General features: G+C 39.8%; 2 protein-coding genes across 2 annotated transcripts; one reads left to right on the top strand and one right to left on the bottom strand.

Moving 5' to 3' along the window:
* The first annotated feature begins 315 nt into the window (after positions 1 to 315).
* On the top strand, positions 316 to 24,412 carry LOC131666407 (uncharacterized). Its single transcript, XM_058939055.1, has 6 exons — positions 316 to 822; positions 14,187 to 14,428; positions 14,822 to 14,972; positions 19,789 to 20,351; positions 20,753 to 21,109; positions 21,251 to 24,412. The coding sequence occupies exons 1-6, from the start codon at positions 696 to 698 to the stop codon at positions 22,763 to 22,765; spliced, it is 2,955 nt and encodes a 984-aa protein (XP_058795038.1). The 5' UTR covers positions 316 to 695; the 3' UTR covers positions 22,766 to 24,412.
* LOC131666431 (cysteine-rich PDZ-binding protein) lies at positions 24,412 to 24,714 on the bottom strand. The gene has a single exon (XM_058939089.1). It carries the CDS (start codon positions 24,712 to 24,714, stop codon positions 24,412 to 24,414), a length of 303 nt encoding a protein of 100 aa, XP_058795072.1.
* Positions 24,715 to 25,842: the final 1,128 nt, after the last annotated feature.

Below are 25,842 nucleotides of genomic sequence, written 5' to 3'. Positions count from 1 at the left end.
CAAAAAAATTGCCATAAAAGGGAGATGCAGGGCGACTCACGAAATAGCAGGTATATGCGCTGCAGTGATTTCAATGCCAGGCGCTCCAGATCCGAAATCGCTTTGAAAAAAGAAAAGAATAAAGAAGAAGAAGAAGAGGGCGAAATAAAAATAGGCATATAGCTGGCTCGGACGGAAAGAATCTCCGCCGTGCGGCAGCTTCGTGCCGCGCTGCAATATCCCCTAACCTGTCGCGCCAGCTCTCCCTCCCCTCCGCGGTCGCTGGCTCGTCGCTCGGCGAGGCACCTGTTGCTCATAGTACGCGTACGGCGCGCACCTCCACCGTCACCTCTCGCTCTCTTCCCTGCGTCATACCTGCGCGACGGACGCTCAGGCTCAGACAGTACCGTGCCGATCGCTACGCGAGTCGCATCGTCGCTCGACATGCTGGCTGCCATTTCGCGACAGACCAGCACCATCTTGTCGGCCTAGCAGATGGCATGCCGAGTCGTCGCCGCCGCCGTTGTTGTCTTCTTCGATGAGGCGAGTTTCTAATCATCGCAGCGGCGCGAGACGCAGAGAACGAGAGTCCTGCAGAAGTGCAGTGCGCGCGTGATGCGGCCGCGGCTGTAGCCTTGCGGCGAAGTGGTCCAGTGAGTTTCTTCGGAGAAGGCGTATATATATAGAAAGGAGCCTAGCGAGAGCAGGAGAGAGAGATGGAAGATCCAGAGACGTGCTACTCGTCCGGCAGCGTGGCCGGTGCCGTGCTCGGCACCTTCCTTGTTACTTGCCTGCTGATCGCTCTCGCCGCACTGTTTTACAGACGCTGGCGCAGGAACAAAGGTGAATTTCTGAAATTTCTCGTGGGCGGACACGAATTTCGTACTCTATTTATCGCGCGATTCGCGGTGTGGCCGGGCCGAGGTGCGTCGCGTCGGGTGATACCGTCGAAGCGTCGATTTCCATCGGAAGCGCAGGCGAGCGGCGCGCACACGTGCACGCCAGAGCGCATCGGCGATAATGCGCGCGGCACGGTGAATCGATAATAAAAAAAATAACCGGCGGCTGACAAACAGAGCAGCGTGCACGCGTGGGAGCAAGACGCAGACGAGGCGCCTGGCGCGAGCTTGAAATCCGAGTGTACAATGGGCTCCCGATCGCGATAACGAGTTTATTAGATAGCGCGAGCGCGGTAGCCTCGCGTAGGAAGGTTACGCGCCGAATTACATAATAGAAATGATGGCTATTTGAGGAGCTGCTGCGTTCGCCGCCGCGCGTGCACTTCTTCTTCGCTCGCTGGTAAGCAATCGGAATCATCGCGCGCGGGCGCGATCGAATCTCGTTGCCCTCGAGAGCACGTACGCCAATCCCATTCATGCGTACGCGATATCCTCGCGAGGCTCTCGGTGGTTCTCGCGCGCGCTCGCGTAATGATTCAATTTCCCGCGGGAACGTGCGCGCCGCGCCTAATTGGCAATGGTCGCGCGCAGAGCAAAACACCGGCTGACTCGCTGGGTCGCGCTCCTCGTCGCCCCTTTCGTCGGTTTCGTTCCGCGCGTCATGGCTCATTCATTGGCGAACAGCGTGTTTGTCGAGCTTTGCCACGTTCGATCGATAAACGGAAGATTGAGCAATGAGATAAGTCGAATGGATCTGGCGAATAACAAGTCGCGGCCGTTCTCAATCCTCGTCTGAAAACGAGCGTGAGCAGATCGCTTCGAAGCCCGTGCGAGCAATCGAAATTACGTGTATCGCTAAGCTTCTGTCACCAGAGGAAACGATCGCGAGTCCATTAAAAAAAAAGAGCCACACAACAACAATTATCACGGCAGTTTCCATGACACACACACCGATCATCGTCCTCCTTCGAGGTTGCAATTTGTTTGGCTTTCGCGGTCGGCGTACGCATTCTCTCTCTTTCTCTCTCTCTCTCTCTCTTTCGTGCCGCGGCATTCCAGCGACGCAGTGGCGCAAGATGTGCATTGCACCGAGACCCTTTTTTCTTTTCTAATTGCGAGCTATGCGGAATACGGGCGCTTGGCGGAAAAAAAACGAGCCAAATGACAGGTGAATCCTCTTCTCTTTTACAACCCCGGCAAACAAAAGAAAAACAACTTAGCAAAAAACTTAGCACTCTCTCTTTCTCTCTCTCTCTCCGTTGAGGATGATATTGCCGAGAAAAGTGCAGCTTTGGCATCGCGCACACACGCCTATAAAATTACATTGGGTTTCGATAAAGTAGAAACAAAATACTTTAGGAAGCCTCGTTCCGTCATTAGAAAAATTAACTCTTATTTTCCAAAGTCCGTTCGTGATAACATAGTACTGTGATTGAAAAGTCCGAAGGTGGCTTTTTAGCATATCAATCATCGTCGAATGGCATTCCATTGTACGCGCTATTATACACCTGTCGACGCAGCTCGAATTTTCCAAGTGGACGAAGAAAAAAACGAAAATTCCCACGGGACGAGATAAGAAGGAGTAGAAAAAGCGGCATCGATTTTTCCCGATGGAATTCGCGCGCAGCAGCAGTGGCGAAGTCGAAGGCCTTTAGAAAGTGCACGCTTGGCACAAACACACACACAGTCGCCTTCATAGGAAATGTCTCTCTCTCTCTCTCTCTCTCTCTCTTGCTCGTAGTATTAAAGACATGACCACGTGCATTCAGCCACGAGAAAGAGAGAGACGGGCAAAAATACTTGCCATGCTACGCGCGAGAAATGCCCGTTTCCTTTCTATCCAAAGTGTAAGAGCAAAAATTCCATTGGAATTTTCACGCCTCGAGTGGCAGTGTTTTCACGTATAATATCTGGAACAATACGCATCGTGGAATTCTGATGATGTTTACGCCGACGAGATTTTTTTGTAAAGCATTTGCATGAATTTTTGTAAGGATAATCCGAATGATGCTTTATAGAAGCTGCTTTATGAAGTTGCATAGTAAATTAACTTCTGAATGCCACACTATGAGGCTTTCTCGGATTTTGAAGATGCGCTAGTGCATATATCAAACTTGTAGTGTGGTCGAAAAGCGGATTAATTTAAAAATTTGAAATATTCCCTCTTCAGAAAATTAGATAATTTAATATTGCAATCGTCAATGAAGCTTTTAATATTGTCGAACGCGCAGACAGATGACGTGAACGGCGTTTCGCGATACTTTAGAACAGAAATACAACTTTAGCACTTCTGCTCGCAGCGACAAAAAAAATGCTATTTTTCTCGCTAAGCTCAAGGCACACCCAGAACAAGCATTCAAATACTGTATAACCTTGTCTATATGGAGACTAGCACGACGAGTCAAATAAATCATAGAGCAAAAAAAAAAAGACGAATAAGCGAGAGAACATCCGCTATCGTGCGAGCTAAATCACGAATATGCATAAAAGAAGAAATAAAAATTTCTCCGCGTCGCTTCGTAAAGCAGATGAAAGCTCGCGCAGGTGTATGCGTACGCTTTCTTTCACATACACGCCCGCAGATATAATATCCTCGCCTGTGGGCTCATTCATGCGAAATCCGAGTGTTGTGATAGACCCTCTGCGCTGGCGAAGCTTTTTTTTCTTTCTTTGTTTCTGTATCGTGAAAAAAATACGCGCGATGCAGTGGTGTAGCGAACGCTTGAACGCACGAATGCATGCGGAGTTTTTTTTTTCGATTCTTGTCCTTTGCTGTAGTACTTTGTTTTCAAAATTTCGCAATTGTCAGTAGCTTACAGGATTTCAGCTTCCGTCATTCTGCCATCGTCATCCTAGCGTCATCAAAGTGTTAACGAGGGGCCGTATTTTCTACAGCAACGGAAATTGGTCGTGAAAATCCAAAGAAATAACTTTGTTTTTCGCGCACGGTCTACCGGCTGTTTCAATTCGAGATGACCCTTGGGAACAACTCCACCGTGTTTCGGTGAACGGCAAACGGATTAACACGAAGCTTAGAATTGGCCGATTGCTTTGTGCGCTTGCTTGAAAACGATATAATGCGCGCGGTTCATCGGTCCGGAAAAGCAGTCCGTCCGATCTGGACAACTAGAATGACGACCATTCCGATCGGGTCGGGAGCCGCATCGCTTGCTCCGCGCGGCGTGCGGGCAGTTTATCCCGCTTTCGGACGAGACGCCTGTTCCCCTCGCGAGCGAACCAGCTAATTACAAAACGCAGGCTAACGGTGAAAGCCATACGCGGGCGTGGAATGCGCCTTGGCAAATTGTGAAAATGCCGCGCACATGCCTCGGCTGGTCTTTCATTTTTATTTTCTTTTTTTTTATGCATATTAAACGACGACGCTGACGGTAGGCAAGCGAGAATCGATACCAAGATCCTCCTTTGCTGACCCGTAATCCCAAGGCACACGCAGGCACGCGCTTTCCCAACCCGTTGCTGCTTCAGCTGCTGCTGCACGTTTCGTTGTTTTTCTCTCGTTTTCATTCGTGGAAGCGCGCGCGGACTGGCGGCGATCGTTAAACCTGTTGTCGCTCCATCACGCTGCCGTAGTTACGTAAACTGATAGCTACGATGCGTCGCCGCGCGTCGTGCGTCGCAAATATACTCCTCCGACGATGCACCGGCGTGTCACTGCGAACGCGCGTCTTTTGTATCGCAGCATTATCCGTCGGCCACCTAGGCGCACGTCAAAACACTCAGCCTCGAGTGACGGTTTTGCAAAGTAACGATCGCGCGCGTCCTGGAGTACCTGTACGCACCGACTGTGTTCCGAAACGCACGCGCGTCTCGAAAGCCATCCACGAGGTGTAATGCACTCTTCGCCGCGAGAGACAGAAAAGTCCGTCGTTAAGATTCTAAAGGCCGCGTGCCGTGCGGCATCAGCCATTGCCGAGTAGGAATGACTAATGCTTCCCGCGCGGCGCTCTTTTTTTCTCATCCCGCGTGGCGCCTTTATTTGCTTCTAAATACGCTTCACGGCCGTTCGTGCCTTTGATAAATTTATCTGCCCGGCGTTTCTTGCTTCAGTCTTCGCTTTGTTTCTTCTTCATCGTCGAACGAACGCGTTTTGCCATTTGGCGACCGACGAAAACCATCGGCGCACATTCACTGCGACAATCTCACTGTCTCTTCCTGTCTCTCATCGTGTTCGCACGGAGTATGTTCGTTCGGTGTCGAACACCGCGATCATAACGCGCCTTGCAGCATCTAGTAAGACGACCAAATCAAAGGCCAGTCAAACATTTAGATAGGAACTCGCCTTGACTGTAAATTAGATTTTTCAATATAATAGAACATTTGCATGAAAATCGGGTTCCCGTGAGCCTGCTGCTGGCGGTCTGCTTGGTAATCGCTATCAATGATACGGATGCAACTTGCAAAGGCTCTCACTATTCCGCGGCGAGAAAATAGAGGTTAACACCAGGAGGAAATCTTTTCACCTCGGATACAATGGCGCGGCAATATAATATGACGAATGCAGACGCGAACAGATATAAAGTTACTCAACTGAGAAATCCGCACGCACTTTTCGCTCGCTCTCCCACGCGTTAAATCTAATTGCATTCCAACGCCGCGACGCGGCCTTGCCACGATGTGTATAATGCGTGAAATCCCATTATCTTGCTAATGGGACCGAGCGTGGCAGCACTTCGGCCGAGGAAAAGAAAAACTAGCGAAAAAGCTGATTAGAAGCTCGTTTATATAAATATATGGATAGCGGAGAAATTGAAATGCTCCAATAATTTACATAGGCACGAGCTGATTTATTGACTGGCGCGATCAATCTCTGAATCTTTCCATTCTGCGAAGGCACGCTCATTAGATTTATTGTTGAGCGGCAGTTGTCGTTTTGTTTCTCTCATTTTTATTCCAATTCTCGGCGTGTTAACAGCTAACAGCTCTAACAGACGTCAAGGCCAAGTGCCCTCTCACCTATAATGTGCAAGCTAAGCTTGCACGTGTGCTCGAAAATTTGTCCTTGACGCTGAACAGCGTGCCTCTAACGGAAACGTTACACGTATCGAGTGACCGAATGAGGACGAATGCAATTGAGAGAACCGCATCAGAAAGAAAGCGCGAGAGTTATTAGATAAGATTAACACGAGAGAAAGAGAGAAAGAGAGTGGGAGTGCGAATGGTGATGAGAAGCAGCAAGAAAAGTGAGCGGGGAACGAGTAGTCTGGATAATAAAGCACTCGAGTCGACATGTGATTATAATTTTTGAATAATTTGATTTTGCCAGTTCACTTATTTACTTACTTATATTGTTTCCTTTGAACCTTAATATGGAATAATGATAAATAAAACTACCAGACTCGAGTGCATACTTATAACTAGTAAACTATTGAAGAGCAAATGTTAAAGTATACGTAAAGTTTGAGCTGAGTAAGATTAATTGAAGACGATGCGTTGAGAATATTCTCGAATGATATTGGACCGCATTTAGCGAGCGCAGTCACTGTATAACCAGGAAATATCAAGCGTGAAACAAATCATCGAATTGGACCAGAAATGGCATTTAACAAAATCATTTGTAGATTAAATTGAGGTAGGATTTTGATTACTAAATAGTAAAATTATTCAAAACATTATTTTACCGGTTATATTGTACGTGCGAGAATTGCTGGCTGGCGGGAATCAGGTTTTACTTTTACTCTGTATCGGAATTTGAGAGATCTAGAGTAGCACTCTGTTGAGCCACTACTCTTTAAAACCTTATCCTAAGATCTCATCATTACTGAAGGACTCATTAGCTTGGACCAATTTTATCTTTGATTATCGCACAATCTTTGATGACCGGGCCAACCCATCAAATTAACCAATAAAAATGGACTTTCGAAATGAACACGTGACTTCGACAAGCGATATATAAATGAATCTACATCATCATTATGGATCAAATATTATCAATACGCACGAGATACCATTCTTTGATGATTATAACGTACCTACCAACTATTTCATCAAGCAAGTTGACTCCGCATTTCAGTATGTACCACTACACGAATTTAATTATATTTTGTGGAAAATATTTTGTATCATTTTACGGGAGAGACGTACTGATACAAGCGATATGGTACAGACGTACAACTTTTGAACCAGTTCGAGACCCTAAGAATGCTATAAACTACCTGCAGTCATTCGTGAAGACTGAATTAAAATTTTAATTTTATTAATTTAATTAATCCTAACTTTTCTCACGTATTTCGAGTTGGCCCTTCACAAATGACTATGAAATCTCTTTCTAAATGTACAATATCATGTAAATCCATTGCCGAATCACCAATGAAGATTTACCTTTATTTTAAGGTATAAAGCCACAAACCCATTTTTTTAACTTTGATCTTAAAACTCATTTACCTCAACTATAAACTATTACGAAATATTGTTTCATCCAGCCTGCCAAAATTGGAGTGACGACGAAGAAGGACAGAGTGCGATGAACCTTATTTAGCTAGAACTATCAATTTCACATAAGATATGTTATCGCACAAATTTACTCAGCGAGTTTTCTGTCTCTTAATAGTATACATCACGATACGTGTGACTTGAGTAGCCCATTATTGCACGGCGTGATTTTAGTCACATCGCTCGAGTCACAAGTATCGTACAACATTTTATTGTACTGCCGATCTTAAAGCACCACTTACGGCTCGTCTATCCGTGACTTTGCGCCGCGAGGTTAGGCTGCTCTAAGCACGCAAGCAAAAATAAAACTGCTTAAGCCACGGATAGGCGTTAATCAACCGCTGATTTAAGCCAGGTAGTGCCAAACAATTCACTTTTTTAGTCTCTAGAGAAACTTATAGACAAACCTCTTTCTGCATATTCTGTGAATTGGAATATATTCACAAGACAATTCTAAAGCTGTATCATGATCTCGGTTCTCTCCGTTCTCATACGAGTGCTTGAGGTCTGTACATACGCATACGATTGACGTTTGTTATTGTAAAAGATGATCTTTCCGCTCCGAAGAAGTGAGTTTGGTGAAGCCATCTGTCGGACCCGAAAAACATTTAGATAGCGCGGCGATACAAATGAATGCCTCTCAGCGTGCGAGAGTGAGAAAAACGAGGTGTGCTTATATACATCGCGAAGGCACCTTGTGCGCGGATGCCACGCCTTGGCATTTCTGCGTATACTTACTGTTCGTCGTCGTCGTCGCGCTTTCGCTTTTGCATGCCAATCGCTTCGCTAAGGTATACGAAGACGACTTGGACAATTTTTTTTCGGGTGATGGAGAACGAGATTAGATAATGCAATATCTTATAATCTGCATATAAGTTTATCAGTCATGCAAGTATAATTGGAATTTGATAGAGTTGTATTGCTTTAGATTTCAATATATTCGTTTCGGTATATTTATGAATATAGTTACATAATGTACGTATTTTCGCGATTATCATCATAATACATTAAATATATATGCGTGTGTGCGTGTATATATATATATATATATATATATATATATATATATATATATATTTGTGATTCAGCGGTTTTTATATGGTGTGTCGTTAACTATGAACTCGTCCTTCTCTATCGAGCTTTATAAAATTGTATGAATCAGATTGAAGCTTTTTTATATGAACAATTGCGTGCCTTCCTTTTTTATCCATAATTTTACGATAATAAAAACGATAACTTTAAATACAAATGAAGAAAAAGATACACTTTTGTTCGACTGAGTGTTTACTGAAATAAAAACAAAACTAAAATTGTCAGAATAAATAACGCCTTAGAACGGTCTTTTACATAACTACGAATTTTGAAGCACGCCAGTTCTATCAAATTCCAATGATACTTGAATGACTGATAATTTTGTATGTAGATCATGAGATACTGCATTATCTAATCTCGGTCTCCCTCATTAAAAAAAAAATTGTCTAATAAGTTGTCGTAGCATTACTCACACAACTTTTACTTGTGCGCACGTAGAAAACTCGCAGATATGAATTTTACATCCGCCAAAACGAAATCGCTCGTGCGTCGAAGAGAGAAATGATCGCGATCGTTCCGCTCTGCTCCTTCCCACGCGGCAGTGGATTTTCGTTCGAAAAGTCGAACGACAATGGATTCCAGTCTTAACGTAACACTGACCTTCGCAGCACGGCGGTGTCCTTGGCATGTAAATGTTACGTTATTCTTTTTTCGTTCCCTTCAGCGGCGAAAAGATGAACATAGCGGCCAGAACACGCTGCGCAGATGCGGAAGTTATTGCGTAAAAGAATCAAAATGAAAGAACAATGCTGCGAAGCGAACCGTTACAGAAAATTGATCAATCGCGCTATGGCGCGGAAGCCTAATGCTCAAGAGTCAATGTACACTCGTACACACTCATTTCTTCACGGGAGGTAATTGCAAATAATTGCGAGCGCAGCAGCTATGGCTATAATTGCGAATGAATCGCGAATGAGTTCTTTTTAGCATAAATGTATAAATCAGGGTTGCAGAGGAAAAACGAAGAAATCAATTTGTAGGCACTCTCAATCGAATGCGATTGATAGATATTTCGTCGATGCTGCGTCTGCCGTGCATTCAAAAATTATTTGTATCATGACAAGATTATAGCCCTAGTTTCGCTATGGCACTGATGAACATTACGTCACCACTGGCCACATACAATCTGGTGACGTAACGTTGTTGACAACTTTGTTTCAATTTATGTGTTATATATATATATATATATATATATATATATATATATATATATATATATATATGTATATGTATATAATAGAGTGTGCGCATCAATTCGCACTTTCGCTTGCGGTGAACAATGCCTTGCGTAAAGAGAGAAAAAGGCAATTATCTCCATTGCGGTCGCGCCATAAACGCTCCTGGTCAGCCAAACGTTCCGCTCAAAGTTGTTATTGCGTAGAAAAGTACTAACGACAAACTTGGGTAAGTCCGGGCACCAACTGCTTTAGGTCTTTCTGGTTTTCTCATTTAACGCGAAAGAAATACTAAGATTCCTTTTTTTGCTTGAACTTTGAAAGGGAAGGCCCCATGTGATCATTATTCGAGGAAGTATATGTTTGCAGAGTAAATATCAAAATACTTGTCAACTTCTATGTAAATTATTCGATTGTGCGAGGCGCTAAATAAAAACATTTTATTAGTGTAGCCTAATTAACGAGAAAATTTGCTTTTTCAAAAAAAATGGATAATAAAGCACTCTCGCGCGTAATGTTGGAAGAACTTTAACAGCCGTTACATAAGCGGTACGGCAGTCACTGCAAATATTGCGAAGACGAAAAAAATTATGACTTCATTGTTTTCATCTTGGGGTTTAAGGCAATGCGTCATAACAAAAAATTATCAACTACCATGCGATAATTGAAAGAAAGAAGAAAAAGGATTCCACTTTAAAGAGGCAGAGAGAGTGGGTGGACTGTAGTATTTGTACAACAGAGATGACTAATTGTTGCAAAGAGGTGCAGCAGCCGCTGCGCTCGTTGAAGATTGAGGTCGATATGCGGAATGCACGCGCGGAAGAGATGAAAAATCGTTAATAAGAAACTTGATATATCCGGTTGTGGTTGGGATTAAGAAAAGAAAAAAAGGAACATTGTGTACATCACACTGTGAACGTAATGAGGCGAGATTTTTTTTGAAGACCGAACTTTTCGCATCTAAGTGAGAGCGTTGTTGCTTTAAAAAAAAAAAATAAAAAAAATTAATGATTTATCGCTACCCGACGAAGGATATTCTAGTTGAAAAAAAAAACATAACAAAAGATCGTGTCGTGTTGTCTGAATCGCTGAGCTCACATGAATGATCAGTAAAATCGCAGTGTAACGTGGATTTACAACCCGCGGTATTCTTTCTCTCTTAACAATTACCAAAACGTCTATGCTAGAGTGCGCCGTTGCATTTTGTTCGAGCGAACAAGAAGAAAAAAGGAAGTTCTGCGGTGGTGTCACGGTTTCATTCCATCGACTTCGCGTTCACGTGTCTGAAGACAACAAAAATTTTCAGAAAGTCCCCCAAAAAAAAAAAGAACTCGCAAGAACCTTGCGACCGAAACCGCGATGAGAAATAAAGAATGACGAAGGCAAAGGAGCGCAGCTCATCTCGCGCAGTAGCAGCAAATCTCGAAACGGAGAAATCGGGCACACCTGCGTGCGGCACTGGCGGCAAAAGGTAGGGAGTATATGGCAGCGGCAGCCAGATCACCTTGGCGCCCATGGTATGCGCCCATTGGCGTCGTCGCACACACAGGCGTAAACCGCAGCTTTTTCTCCCCCTCCCATCCCCCTCCTCCTTCGCGTTTGTGTTGATATGCGCGCGCGAGCATAGCTGCAATTTAGATTAGCTTGCATGCCCGGGAAAACTCGCGCGTACTTCGTAAGACTCTCTTATCGGCGTGAAAATTCGAGGGCGAAACTAATTTTACGCCGCCTTTATCGCTCCAGTTGTTTTCCAAAGGTCGTCTGACGTAGATATATTTCCGTTCTTTTATTTCATTCGGCTTTCCGAGATCCGTCTGTCTCACAACGAATTTTCAATCATTTATCAATGTGTGCATTTTCTTATTGTTATGCGCCACATTGCTTGGGCAATAATCTTCAAATAAATGTATAGGGGATCCCATGAAAAAAATACCATAAATTGCCATCCTTTCAAATGCGCTTTTGGTTTGTCGATGTTATTCAATAAGACATGCAGCATTTTCAAATGACATCCTTCGTTTTCTGCATAATTACTGAGAGGAAAAAAGAGAAAAAACAAAAATCATAGTTCCAATTGCCATGAAAAGGTAACTCAACAGCGAAAAAGTTAAGAGCTTCACTGGAATGAAATTCATCGCGACGACATTTCAACGGTTCATACAAGCACGTAACAAGGTACACGATTTGACTGTAGCTCGATAAATCCGTTAATCGCTGCCGAGCGACGCACAGCTCAACACGAAAGACCAATATTGAAGAGCTTCCGCGCTTCGAACGGGCTACCAAAAATCTAATTCCATCCAAAACCAAATGTTACACAGCGAGCGTTACTGTAAACAATATTACGAATGGGGAAAGTTGTGAGATACCGCCCCCCTTCCCCCCAAAAAAGGAAGAAAACTACAAAGCACACATGTAATTATTGGCTGAAGCGCGCGCAGAAAGAGCGTGTAATCGCAAAGTTACTCTCAGAGTGCGCTGCTCCAGAAATGCGTTACGCTTTATCGCGCGGATCCCATATGGGTTTGTAGGCCGCTGCCATACTCTAGGACCTCCCCTCTGCTTTTTCTCAAAGTCCAATGAATTTTCCCGCGCTCGCCGAGCAGTTTAGCCAACTGAACTATTCTCCATCTCGTTTTTCGCTGCGGCGCGTCTCTGTCGCCAACTCAAATACAACCTCGTTGTTCGAGCTCGTCATAAATAATCGCTAAAAGTAGGTAATTCACACAGTGTTCGAGGCATTCATCTACGTTTCCGAATACTTCGCTAGTGCAATACGATCATTTTCTTTCCTTGCCAATTGGTGCCTAGGCATTTTGCATTGCTGTACAATGAAAAAGATTTATGCACAAATCCTTGCTGTTGCCTTATTATAAACATTTGAGAGACAGTCAGACATATTTGCATACAAATCAATATAAAACTTGCGCCAGGTATATCACTAATTTATTACGAAACCTGTGTGTTGTCACTGTTTGCAAAATTTATATACATACTTGCGCGATTGAACGAGTCATTTGCCTCAAGTTGACTATCCAATCGATTGTGCAATAATCGTTAGCTATATAACATTATTGTTATGAAACGTTAATTATTCAATTACATTACATTTCGTAAAAGAAAAACCGCCGTGAAGGATGAAATGTCTTATGAAAACTTAATAAACACCATCCAATTTAAAATCCACGTGAACCATTATTATAAGCTTCATGCATTTTCATTTCCCTGTGTCATATCAGATCCTATGGAACTTGTCTCACGACGATATATATATATATATATATATATATATATATATATATATATATATATATATATATATATATATATTCAATGGAGTACGCGTACCAATATAAAAATAGACCGTGTGCCTCCCGCCGCAAAAGAATGTGTCGCTTCCTTCCGTCGCGTGAGTTTCCGTCCAAACATGGACTTGCTTCATGCCGCGCGATGCCCTTTTTCGTATTTGATTTATTCGACTCGCGCGCGCTCGCTTGTCTCGAATGCCATACCAATAGATCAGCACATCTTATATATGACATACATACATAAGCGCGGTGACAAACTAATTGTGATAACAGTTAATTGAATCTGACACATGACGTTACTTTGAAAATATTGCGACGCTCTTTCGGGGATATTGAGTTAACTTTTTCTTTGGAGAAAAACGAGAAAGCAATACACTTTAATATACACTGTTTTCAAGTTTCACTTTAGAAAACTTGGCTATACTTGGAAAAGCTCTTATACTAAGGCATTTGTGTATTTGATTCGAGATTACAGGACCACGTATCATGTAAAGAAATAAAACAAGAAATACGTACTCATCAAATATATGACTATATACTTTGTATTTCGCCATAGTATACACATTACTCGTCATAGCTGTTCACATTATACAATCATGAAAGTATGTGTACTGTTGCGCGTCCTATAAGAACTGACATGTAACCTTATCATTTCTAAACGGACACTCGAAAGAGGAACGCACTATAAGAGTACTTTGTCATCTTATGTTTAAACGACAATGAAAATCTGTATGGGAAAAGTACTCTGAGTAGTAAAATAAAATAATATACGAGACTGTTTTTCTTTTTTATACTTTCGTCAACTTTTAATTTTTTTAAGCTATTGAAACAAAAGGGATTAAAATTTCGAACACGAAATAAATCACGATATGTTTTTTCAACGTGTATTGATTCGTAGTATTCGAATCTGAAGTTACATTTATACTGCCATTTTTTATTTCTCGCCAAATTCCTAAAAACCATGAGAAATCATTTTTCTAGCGCTGCTATGAGCATAAAAGTCTTAGAATAATGGGTCACGTGATGAGCCAAAATGTTTTTCGGTTTCTAATGTTCTATAAAGTGATAATACTAAAAAATTAAAAGCGTGTACGTAATATGAAAATTCTATCAAATACTGCTGAATCGAAACATCTTTCATATCATTCCGCATACATATGAGCATAAAAAATAGTAATAAATCGTGAAAATATTGTATATTACAATAAAATAATATAAAAATAATAAAACTATAATCTCTTCAATTTCCAACGAATCATGTATATGAATCTTAATGATTACAGGCAAGCATCTGGTATTAGTAACAGACCCGGAGATCGTGGACGAAGCATACGCGTTCGACAATCCATGTTTCAAGGACGCGACCCCAGCAATGGGCAGAAGCCTCGAGCGACCGGTATCGACGATCTGCACGACCGACGAGAAACAACACGAGACCTCGACGACGCCACGATGGTCGACGCCTTGGGCGAATATCGGCAAAACCGCCGAGAAACGTCGCACTCTAGATGATTCCTACCTCACGGTCAGTTTATTCTTGCCTTCCTGCGTCCTGCGCTTTTTTCCTCTTCTAATCATATGTACAAGGAGGAAACAATTAATCAATAGTTATTTGACTTGAGTCTTCTAGTTTTCAAGGGATGACAAAAAATTATTTCCAATTGTTGAATTTTTCGGGTTGAATATATATCTATTGAAAAAAGCGAGCTGTAATTATTAAAATCAAACGAAATAGTTAAACAATTCGATCATACTTATGGGTTATGCCGCAAATAGAAAAAGAACCAAAAAGTAGTAAGGTCAAATCAGTCGAGCGCTAAACGGTGGTAATTACGTGGCGCCCACGTGCGCCGGCTTTGAGAAGCCGCTCGCAGAGTTAAAACGATTTATTTTAATTGGAACATTGTATCGTTTGCAGCCAAAGGCGACGCGTGTCTGCGTGGTCGGACTGAAGAGCAGAGACTTTACTGGTCTCGGTTTCAGTGTTTGTGGTAATATGCGCGAAGGAATTTTCGTCAAAGACCTCATGCATCGTGGACCTGCGTCCGAATCTGGTCGTATTCATCCTGGTGAGTTTAATGATTCAATTTACATAAAAAATTAAGTTTTTCATTAGTAGTCGTAGTACAGCTTGAATGTTTTTTTTTATAATTTGTTGATTTGAATATTTGAATAACGTATGCGTAAAAGGTATCAGTTGCAAATGCGTGCCGAGGTGACATTCTCTTTTGAACGTGCTGTCTTTTAAGACACCCAGAGTACTGAAAGACAAATGAATCAAATAGAAAAAAAATGCAAAATTCACAAAATTACCGTAGATACATTCCAACTGCAGCATAAAATTCCTTGGCTTTTTATTAGCCAATAATTATTTACTGAAAATATTTTTATCGAAGATATTGTTTTAAAAAACACTCGGTAAATGTTTCGCTCGTCGTATCCCCTATCGACCACCTTTATATGTCAAATAAGCTGTTCTTGCAAAAATTTCCGAAGTTTTCATTCACCACTTATTAATCAAAAATTATTCCATGGAAATTAATTTTTATTGTAAATATTTATGTACAGACATGCAATAAATGTGTCGCTTATCGTATCCTCTATTGGTTCATATGGCTTCATTGACAAAGCTATAGGGGTGGTTCATACGAGATGCGACTAGCGAACCTTTTATTGAGTGTTTTTTATATCAACATCTACAATAAAAATTACTCCCCATTGAATAATTTGTGGTTAATAATCAGTGGTGAACGAAAAACTTGAACACTTCACGAAAGCAGCTTACTTGACATATAGGGGTGATTGATAGGGGTTGCGAACTTCAAATTAATTCAAAATTCACGTTATTTTATTTATGCAGTTAAGTGCTACTGTGCAAAAGTGTTACCAGTAACAAAGAAAAACTTCCAAAAATGTAGCTGGTTATTTATATCCGTAATTATAGAATGAGCGCAAATGGTAAATATATCAAATAGCAGAAAAATAATCGTAAACTACTTCTGATAAATAGTATAAACGTCTTAAATGATGATTCAAGGGTCATAAAAGATGGTGACATAAAACTTTGCATAACACGTGCAAACACATGACGCATATAAAAATATACATTTTCAAGTAGCTAATGTAATTTTCAGAAAAATTTCTCCTGCAAAATTACCTTTTTAATTTTGAAACGCTGCTTTAGCCTTTTGCATAACATCTCTGTACGGCAGTTATTAAACGCTTATGTAGTTACTTCAGCTGAGATAACGAAAATTGCGCCTACATGAATCGTCAACATTATTGGAAGGGAAACGTTCCTTAAACGAATTTCTGTTTCAAGCCATTTATACTTTATTTAAATATCATCGACATTGCTTGCTTACACGACTTCAGTTGTTATTTTATTTTTAAGTATTTTAGAGAAAAAGATCAATATGATAATAAGCGTGTACATACAGGTCGAAACAGTTCGTTTTTCAGTGTCTTCAAATTTTTTTGTAGAATCCTTATCCATTGCGCGTTTGTTGTAGTCGTTATAAGATGCAAGCACTCCCACAATTATTATTTGGAAAAACACTTTGAAATACTTCTATTAAATGCTATCATGCTGTTGCCATTTTTAAACTTTTCACCGCATTTCAATATTTCGCATAAATAACAAAATCACAGACTAGCCAATTGTTCCTTCATCGTCACCAAAGAAACCATTTCATTTCCAATAGTTCATCTAGTATGCCATAGCAAAGTTGAGTTACTACCTCAAATGATTCAGGAGTTTAATACTATCTCTCTCTTATTGAACACCGATTGGTAAATATGGCGAGCACTTTCGCGTTAACGTTTTTAAAGTTTTGAAAAAATAAAAACATGTTTAGAAATAATCTCTCGTGCTAAAAAAATCAAATCAAAACTAATCAAAACTGATTTAAAACGTAAAAAATATTGTCTTATATATTGTAGGTATTAGATTTTTTCTTGAGAATAAAAGATATGTTGATGTAGAAATATGATTTTTTTATTTACATTATTAAAATTAACTTTGCTTTATAGCTACAGAAATAACATTTATTATAACTAAATTTTTACGTTAAAGTAATTTGTTTTAGTTTTGTAAAAATATATATGTGTATTTGTAAATATATATATGTAAAAATATATATTTTGTCCACGGCTCAGCTGGAATACGTAGGATCTCAGTGTTATCTAAGCCGATGCGATTTGTATTTGAAAAGTTGTTGATCTCAGCATGTACAAGAAGCTTTTTACAAATATTATTGAACTGGATAGAGGTAGGATTATTTGAATTTCCTCTTTTTGATTTGATTGAACTGAAAAATAATTCTAAATTATCCTGAGATAATTTATAATCAAAAGTTATCTAATGACCTTTGTAAAATAATTATTATAAATATCGATAACACTCTTTAATCAAAAAGTGTTCCTACAAAGCCGGTTTTCTTTTTGGAGTGTATTAAAAGAGAACCGTTGAACCGTTGGCAAGCCTTAATTTTCTAATGTAATTAATTATTTCCTTTCCTCTAGTAATAATTTCTTTTAAATTTTTTTCGCATACTCTTAGCTTATACTTACCTTGCATATTAAAACGATCTCGAGAATTCAAAATGTCAAATCTATCATTAATCATCAAACAAAACTGTGCTGTATCTTTAATCCTCCTTCATCTTCCTCTTATTCCTGTTATAAAAAAGAGAACCTGAAAAAGTGAAGCGAGTTATTCGTGATCTGATCCTCCTCCTCTTATAAAAAAGAGAACCTGACAAAGTGAAGCGAGTTTATTCGTGATCTGATTGGCTGAAAGATAGTCACATGATTAGTTGTTACGTGATCGTATGATCACGCGCGCGTGCGTGTGTATTCGGTTCCCTCATAAAAGATCACTGCAGATACTCGTAGAGGATTAAAAGATCGAAAAGTGCATCGGTATACTTGGCATGAATTCGATACTAATTATGTAATTTAATTATTAATAATTGCAAAAAAGATTTTAAGTTATTTTTATGTAAGGTTACAAAGAGAAAAATGTACACATTCATTTGATTGACTAACCTTATAATAAAAACCGATATTTCGATAAAAAACTTAATTGAACTTTGTTTTATAAGAAAGTTTAATTAAGTGCTTTCTACGAAAACTTCGAATAAACAAAAAAATATTAATTGGTATTACCTCGATAAAATATTGTACAGTGATTTCGGTTTATAAATTGCGTGAAGCATTAAAAAAATTGTCTGAAGATACACTAATTACTACCGCAAACGTCCATCGAAGTATGTTATTTACATCGTTTTTGTAACTTATATTACATTTTTTTATCATGTTTTCTAAACTTTTCAATAATTATTCAACACATAACTTCAGACGATAAAAACTTAAAACTTACATTGATAACATTTTTAAATCATGAGTATCAACTGTCACAGTCATTGCTTATTTTTTACCAACATAAATAATATCGACGGCTATATATTACTTCAAATCACGGGAAAGTTTTAATCCATACATTCTTGCTTTAAAATTAATGCAAAAAAAAAAAACGAAAAAGATAAGCGCGCAATGCGCGCTAAACGTCACTAGTATTTTTAAATTCTCGTATACGAAGGTCGACTTGCAGGTTTAATGCAACACTATTACTCATACTTAACGTTTGTGCTGCAATTTTCACATTCATTTTATTATCTTCCCAGTTCAGATGCTGTGAAGTCATTTTCGTCACAACTTCAAGGCTATAAGTTTCTTGATAATCGACGAATTTTTCGAGGTGAATCCATGATACGAGATTACCATCTCCGTCATAAAAATACATATATTTTGCAAGCGGATTTCTAATTCATTTTAAAACATGGGAACCGTCATATAAGATAAATTTTTGTCTTAACTTAATTGATGATGAAAATACTGTCTCATAGGAATATTTATTGTCATTACGGAACCTAATGTTTTCAGCTGGAAGTACTGAGTCATCGATTTGTTTTCCTATACCTATGTAGCCATACTATTTATCGTTAGTGCAGTCAAATTACTTTTTCATCTTCATCTCATCCATGACTAGATTTCGAAATAATTGACCAAGACTTTTATCACGTTTAAAAGCTTATACTTTTTGTTTTACAATCTCTATACTAGCCTTATGTATTTCAGCTTTACATTCAATTATTATTATACCATTTGCTAATTGCAGCTAGATGTGGCAGAGATTTAATGAATGTTTCTCTCACATAATTATAAGCCTTTGTCGAATAAAAATGTAAAATTGTTGCAAAATATCGCAATGCAGTAGGAAATATTAACTGACGTTTCAGCATTACTAATAATTTTTTTTTATTTTCTGAACAGCAGATAGGACCGATCTCTGAAAAAATTTATTTCATCCAATTGAAGGAAAAATGTAAAAATATTACGAATTACTTACACATACAACTATGATATCTATTATTATCATTATTGATATATTAATGTATATCAATATATATAATAATAGGTATCATAATTACATATGTAATTAATTAAAACAACTTGTATAAAAATAATGTGGAAAATTTAAAATTGAAGCTGTTATCGTTTGGCAATTATAATATAACAAAATTACTACTCATATGAGAAAATAGTACGATACGCGTGCGCAAAGTGGGCACCTGCGTTACCGATCTCGCTCGTGCGGGAACCGCCTACTTTGCGCACTTGCATCGTAATGTTCTATTCTCTTGTTGCATTAGTTAATTATAATCTCTGCTACGTGACATTGCGAACGTTCTTTTTCATTATTTTCCTTTCTACGTTTGTTCTGCACGTTCGCGATCGTGTACCTATCGTTTACCTGACTTGGCTGGCACTCGCTCTTTTAGTTTATTGGAAATAAATAATAAACGCTCGTAAATCCAACAGGTGACCGTATAAGCAGCGTGAAAATAAGCTTCCGTTCAATGGTCTACGAGGACGCACTGACGATTCTTAGCTATGCCTCGCCCTACGACGTGGAATTAGAAGTTGAAAGTGGTGGTGGGTCAGGTTCCAAGCCTACGACACTTTTAAAGAAAAGTGTTGGTCCAAGTCCAACTCGTCTCTGCCATCCTCTGTATCGAAGTCAATCCATCCCAGATTTGTCTCAAACGCCCAAGTTATACTCAAGGCAGCGACTTTTCGAAGACTCGGCGACATTGAAATCGACCAAATCGACACCCGGCAGTCAGACATTAGAGAGACAGGAGAAAGTCAATCACCATACGAAATTCGGGATCAAGGTTCTACCGGCTCTGGACGGTACTGTGCATCGAGTTGAGAATCAGAACGAGCACAACACCAATTTAGAGAGGCGCCATTCGAAGAAAATGGAAGCCGTCGAGAAACTTGTCAACGAGGCCAATCAGCAAAGAAGCAATATCATTAAGAAGGTTATCCAAGTGACTGATGGTATCGACGTGCCTGATCGCGCTGCTGAAGTTGCCAAGGTATATGCATTGTTTATTTTTTTTTTTACACGGAAAAGTATCTTTTAGCTCACGAGTAATGAATTCTAAATAATTTTTTGTTGTCTTTTTCTTTCAAGAAAATACAAATTCGATTATGCTAGAACTTGATGAACGTAAATAATGAAAATGTAATTTGAAAATTATTCTTTTATCAAGGCATTTACATATTATTGTTGGTCATATGACAAATCCATTGCCCTAACTACTTATAATTTGTTTTTAATGACAATTTTGATTATTTCGAACGCATAATGAAAAGTTGATTAGAGGTAAATGAAATCAACTCTTATCTAAACACAAACAAATAAAGAATGTGCTATTTCCGAGCTTTTGATTTTGTCATAGCTCAATAATTGTAATCAAAATTATTGTTTTCACAGCATCAGGAACAATCGACGATAGTAATGATCGCAGACGACGTACCGGCGGAAGTGCACAATGCAGCGATGGCCGCACGTGGCAAACGTAAAAGTTCAGGCTCTGAATTGCTGCAAAAAGCCGCTCAAGAGATGATACGAGAACCAGCTGCACAACCGACAATCGAACAACAGCAGCAACAACAGCTGCAGCCAGTTGCCGAGGCGAAGAGCCCACAAAAAGGCAAGAGAAAGGCACCAGCGCCACCATCGCGTTCAACATCCACTGACGAAAAGACAATGATAATGAAGCTTGATGAGATGCAGCTGAACGGAGACGTTGTTCCGGTTGTTAGCATTGACGAGTTGACAATCAAGACGGTGAGGATTTAATCGATTGGTCAAACTCTGCTGTACATTAACAATTTATAAATTGAAACAATAGCCTTATCCTTATTTAAATTCGAAAAAAGAAACAACCAAAAAACGAGTAACAATGAAATATTTGTCCTTCAATTGCAGGAATCCGAGGAGCCGCGAGCGAATAACAATAACGACAAGCCAACAGCTGCATCGTCAACAACAGCGCCCACGGCGCCGACGAAACAACGCCGCAACTCCGAGTCGGACACCGACAGCGAGATCCAGCACAATAACTTCACAACGATCGAGCTGAATCCATCGGACATAACGATTCACCACACGCCAGTACCAGAAAGTCACAACGACGAAGAAGACGACGTGTACCGCAAAGCAGCCAGTCTTGGTGACTTGTCGAAATACGAAAACAAAACGACTTCGACTTTGGAACGCGCGCAGAGTCTCGACATGACAGATTCAGGCTCGAAGAAACGTAAAACTTCAACGCAGCCACCCGAAGATATAAGCGAGTCGACCGAAGACTTGACCAAGATCGGCGGTGACAAAAACAACAAATTGAAAAAATCCAGCAAGTGGGGTACTTTGGAGGATGCGATATGGCCGAGTGACGAAAGAAGCCGAAAGAAAAGCGCGACGACTCTGGAGAGGTCGCAATCCGATGTCGAAGCCAAGCACGAGAATGGAGAAACGAGCGAGAAATCAGCTAAGCCGTCGGACGACGACGCGGCGCCGGAAGCAAGTCTAGAGTTGTACAATCTGCCGTTGAGCAAGAGATTGACGCAGGAGTTCATCGAGGCCGAGAGGCTATTTGACATTGGCGAAGACAATGCGTTGGCGAGGCTCGTAAACGATGGTCGAGTGCTCAAGTCGCCAACGCCCGAAGAAGTCGAGCAGCAGTTCATTAAGAAGCATCCGTTGCCCGGAGACTTGCTGGCGGAAGAACATCTGCCCACGAAGAAAGTGGCATCCAAGCTGGACGAGAAGCCGGAGGATAAAGCGTCGTTCGAAAAGGCGGTACGCTACTTCGCGGAGCACGCGGAGAACGGTGACTTCTTGCCGAACGCCGAGACGATCGTCAGCATTCCCGAGCCACCAGAGCAATTGTATGCCGGCAAGCGAGAGGTCGTCGAGGAGCCGTTGTCCAAAGTGACCCTAAGATTCGGCTGTCCGGGATGCGACGACGGACACGATAGGCACACGTGCACGAAGAGACGCGATCTCGCGCAATTCGAGACTCACTACGCCAAACCGATCTCGCTCGACGATGAGATTGTCACAGTGAACAGCGCCAAACCCAGCTACGTCACCGAGATTAAGGTATCGTCGGCTTCCAATCTCGACGACACTCAAAGCGCCGATGAGGAAATTGTCGCGATCCTCGATTCCAAATCAAAGCAACAAGCGAATGGAAAACTACCGAAGAAACCACCGGTGCCACCAAGACGCACCGATGCCCCGAGATTCGTCAAGACCGAAGATGAAGATCGACAGGTGGTTTATGTGTCGGAGTATAGAATGAGAGAGAGAGAGCCCGAGAAAAGGTACGAGAGTTCATGGGCACATCTTCAAGACGAGCAGGAGATCAATCCCTGGGCTAATGGGTCGCAACCAGTCACGAGTATTATGCTCGGCGATGAGAAATCAGGTCACAAGTGAAGAAATCGTTGCGGAGAGGAGCTCTGGCTTTCGAATGTATGATTTTTGAAAATGCCGGATCTCCGACTTTGTTATTAACTGTTTTGTAAGTGAGAAATCAAAGAGAATAAGATTCTACTGCTTTATGTACACGATAGAATGTTCGCTAAAGAACTCGAATGTTTGTTTTTAGAAATCTTAGGCACTGTTACGTATTTTATATTAAAATTTCTGTTTCTCTGACTATACAATTCTTACTAATGATTCAAAGAAAATTCATGTAACTGATTAAGATTTTTCGAATTTGCGTAGAGTATATATACTATTTGTCATTACGATTAAGTTGAATGAAAATTCCATTTATATGAGTGATGTCGTGTGCGGATTCTGTCGAGTTATTCATTGTTGAATGTGCCATAAAAGGACGCGCTGAGAAAGTGAATTTCTGATGCAAAGAGGAAGCGAAAGCTTGAATCATTGTGTACAGTGTGTATGTATCTCGTTGTATATAAAGGCCAGTGTGTTTTCATGAATGTATCAAAGAGGTTCACAATATCAATTAACTTTTTTAACAGTTAAGCGAGTTTTTCAAATCTAAATGTCATTGTTATCAAATGATTTTGTTGGAATATTTTTCTTTTATTTCTTTTTATAGTTTCATTAGATTTTTAAGCGTACAATATTTTATAAATTGTTCTGAGCTACTTAACTATCAAAGCATCACACGATTAATCAGAGAAAACATGCAATAATTAGGAATTGAAATACTTTAGTAGTGTTTAAGTCTATTTGACTGATCTGTCAATTGTTATAACAATAGTATATAACATAGTCAATGGATGGACAAGACAATAATGGCTTTGCTTGAGTTTCATAACGCAGGGACCAACGCATCATTATACTACTTTACAATTTAGTACTCTCACAGAATAAGTTATTTTCTAAACTTAATAGATCTACTCATTGTTGGTGTATATTTTTCCATGATAACATTTTTTTTGAAGGTTGGTGCCACCTAAAGTATATTTTTATATCTAATGTACTTTTTTACAGAAAAGTCACAAGTCTGGTGCTCCTTAAGATCATTGATTAATTAATTTGTGTGTGGTTGTTAATGAAGCTATTTCAACATATGTATATATAAAAAATATATACGTGATCATTACACTCATTAGAAAGTCATTTATGTAACAAGTAAATAAAAACTTATTGTTTATACTACAAAGTCTATAATTTATTTGATCTTTTATAGGAGAATAAAGAAAATTATCCTTGTAAATTAATTTTGATTGTGTCGCTACTTTATTCAATATTTAATTTCTAAACTAAATATTATTATTTACAAATTTGTCAATCTCATATAATTATGCCATTAGAATTCACAAATTTCATTTACAGTTAGAAATACCCAAAAGGATAAATTATTTCGTTTGAGTCCATAACAATTAATCTGTACAAGAGCTTGACAGAAATAATAGTAGTCGTACAGATAAAACTGAATATAATATTTTATCTATGCAGCTAGTTACACAAGTAAAATTTATCCAACATTCTGAAACTACATTATATTCAATTCACAATCACCAGTTCCACTATCCGTTGACTTTTGAATAATTAAAATTATATTACTCCACACGAGAATCCTCTCAACTATAAGACATACACATCTACGTAGCAGATTGCCTGTAATTCTTAGTGCTCATAAGCTTCTTGCCGCACATAGCACAGATAGCTTTCTTATAAGCACATGATTGACAGTAATGCGAGCCAGCTTGGTGCACCTTTTGACGACATATCCTGCAGTTCTCGAATTTCGCCATGTAAGGATTGAATCTCGACTTGCCTCCGGTGATCGCCTTGTTCTCACCAACTTTACGTCCACCACTCTCCGTTGTGTTCCTTGCTCCAGCTTTCCATGGATCAGGTGTTATTACCTTACCCAGCTTCGCTTCGCACTTATCGCAAACCATTTTCTACTAGAAAAATATTTAAAATTAAAGTGACCCAATTATTGATTATTCAAATGCATTTCATATTATTATAAAATTTAAGAGTTTTAGGTTAAATTCGGCGATATTTTATATCGATAAATAAATATTTGGTATATTCACTTACGTGGTTATAACAATAGAACTTTCAGTATGATGATGAGCAGTATTTTAAAGCTTTTGAGCTAATCGCACAATTTGTATTTGTTAAATTTATTATATTTGTTATAGACTGCGTTTACAAACACAACGCTGAGTACTCGTCTAAGCCAAGCTAATCAAGTGGCAAGTGGCGCACTTCAGTTTATATATTCGAGGCGACTATACCTCGAGATACCAAATTGGCTAGTGGCCACAAATGTATATATTGAAATGCACCGCTGTTCACTTCTGCTTATACTCGGCCGAGCGTTGCAAATACATACAGTCTATTCCATGGAGACTATACAAAGTATACTTTGTATAGTCCCATGCCATCCGCCATGGCCATCTCATGAGTATTTAGTATAGTATCAGTAGCATCAGTGATCAGTATTAGTTTCGGAGATTACCACATTTCATTGTTAGGTGTCGCTAGTTGTCTCCTTTTTCCCTCTTGCTTTTTTCAACATTGATTTACTATGATTATGTACTTTGTTTTATGAATTCGGCAATGTTAAGCGTCTATAAAAAATAAAATTCAGCATTAAATTTACATAGTGTAATCATATCCTTGGCCAACCCATTGGCCAGAGCAGAGAAAAAAAAACATTTCAGCTGTTCACGTGCACGGTTGTGCGCCTCCGTTGAGCTGACGTGACGTCATGAGACGTATAAACACCTGCGATTTTACAATCAGCTTGGATCAGCTTTTATAATTTAAGAAAGTTTGTCGCTATCAAACGTATGTAAAAAAAACTAAGTACAATAAAATTTCATATAGCCAGTTATATCAAGATGAATTGTGATGAAGCGGCAGAGAATGCAGAAAAAGCTTGAGTAGGAAAAAAAACCAAGCGTCTCCATGTTGCTCCGTGCCGCGTGCGTCCCCCCACATAGTATGTATGTAGCATAGCGCGGTAGCTAAAAGCAGGCAGAGCGTCGACGGACGGGCTCTCTCGACTCTGGCAG

Source organism: Phymastichus coffea, unplaced genomic scaffold (genome assembly GCF_024137745.1).
Source record: "Phymastichus coffea isolate CEN01 unplaced genomic scaffold, Cenicafe_Pcof_1.1 PCOF00058, whole genome shotgun sequence".
In the NCBI taxonomy this organism is placed as follows: domain Eukaryota; kingdom Metazoa; phylum Arthropoda; class Insecta; order Hymenoptera; family Eulophidae; genus Phymastichus; species Phymastichus coffea.
Note: the sequence above shows the minus strand (reverse complement) of the source record. Positions and strands in the feature narration are given on the sequence as shown.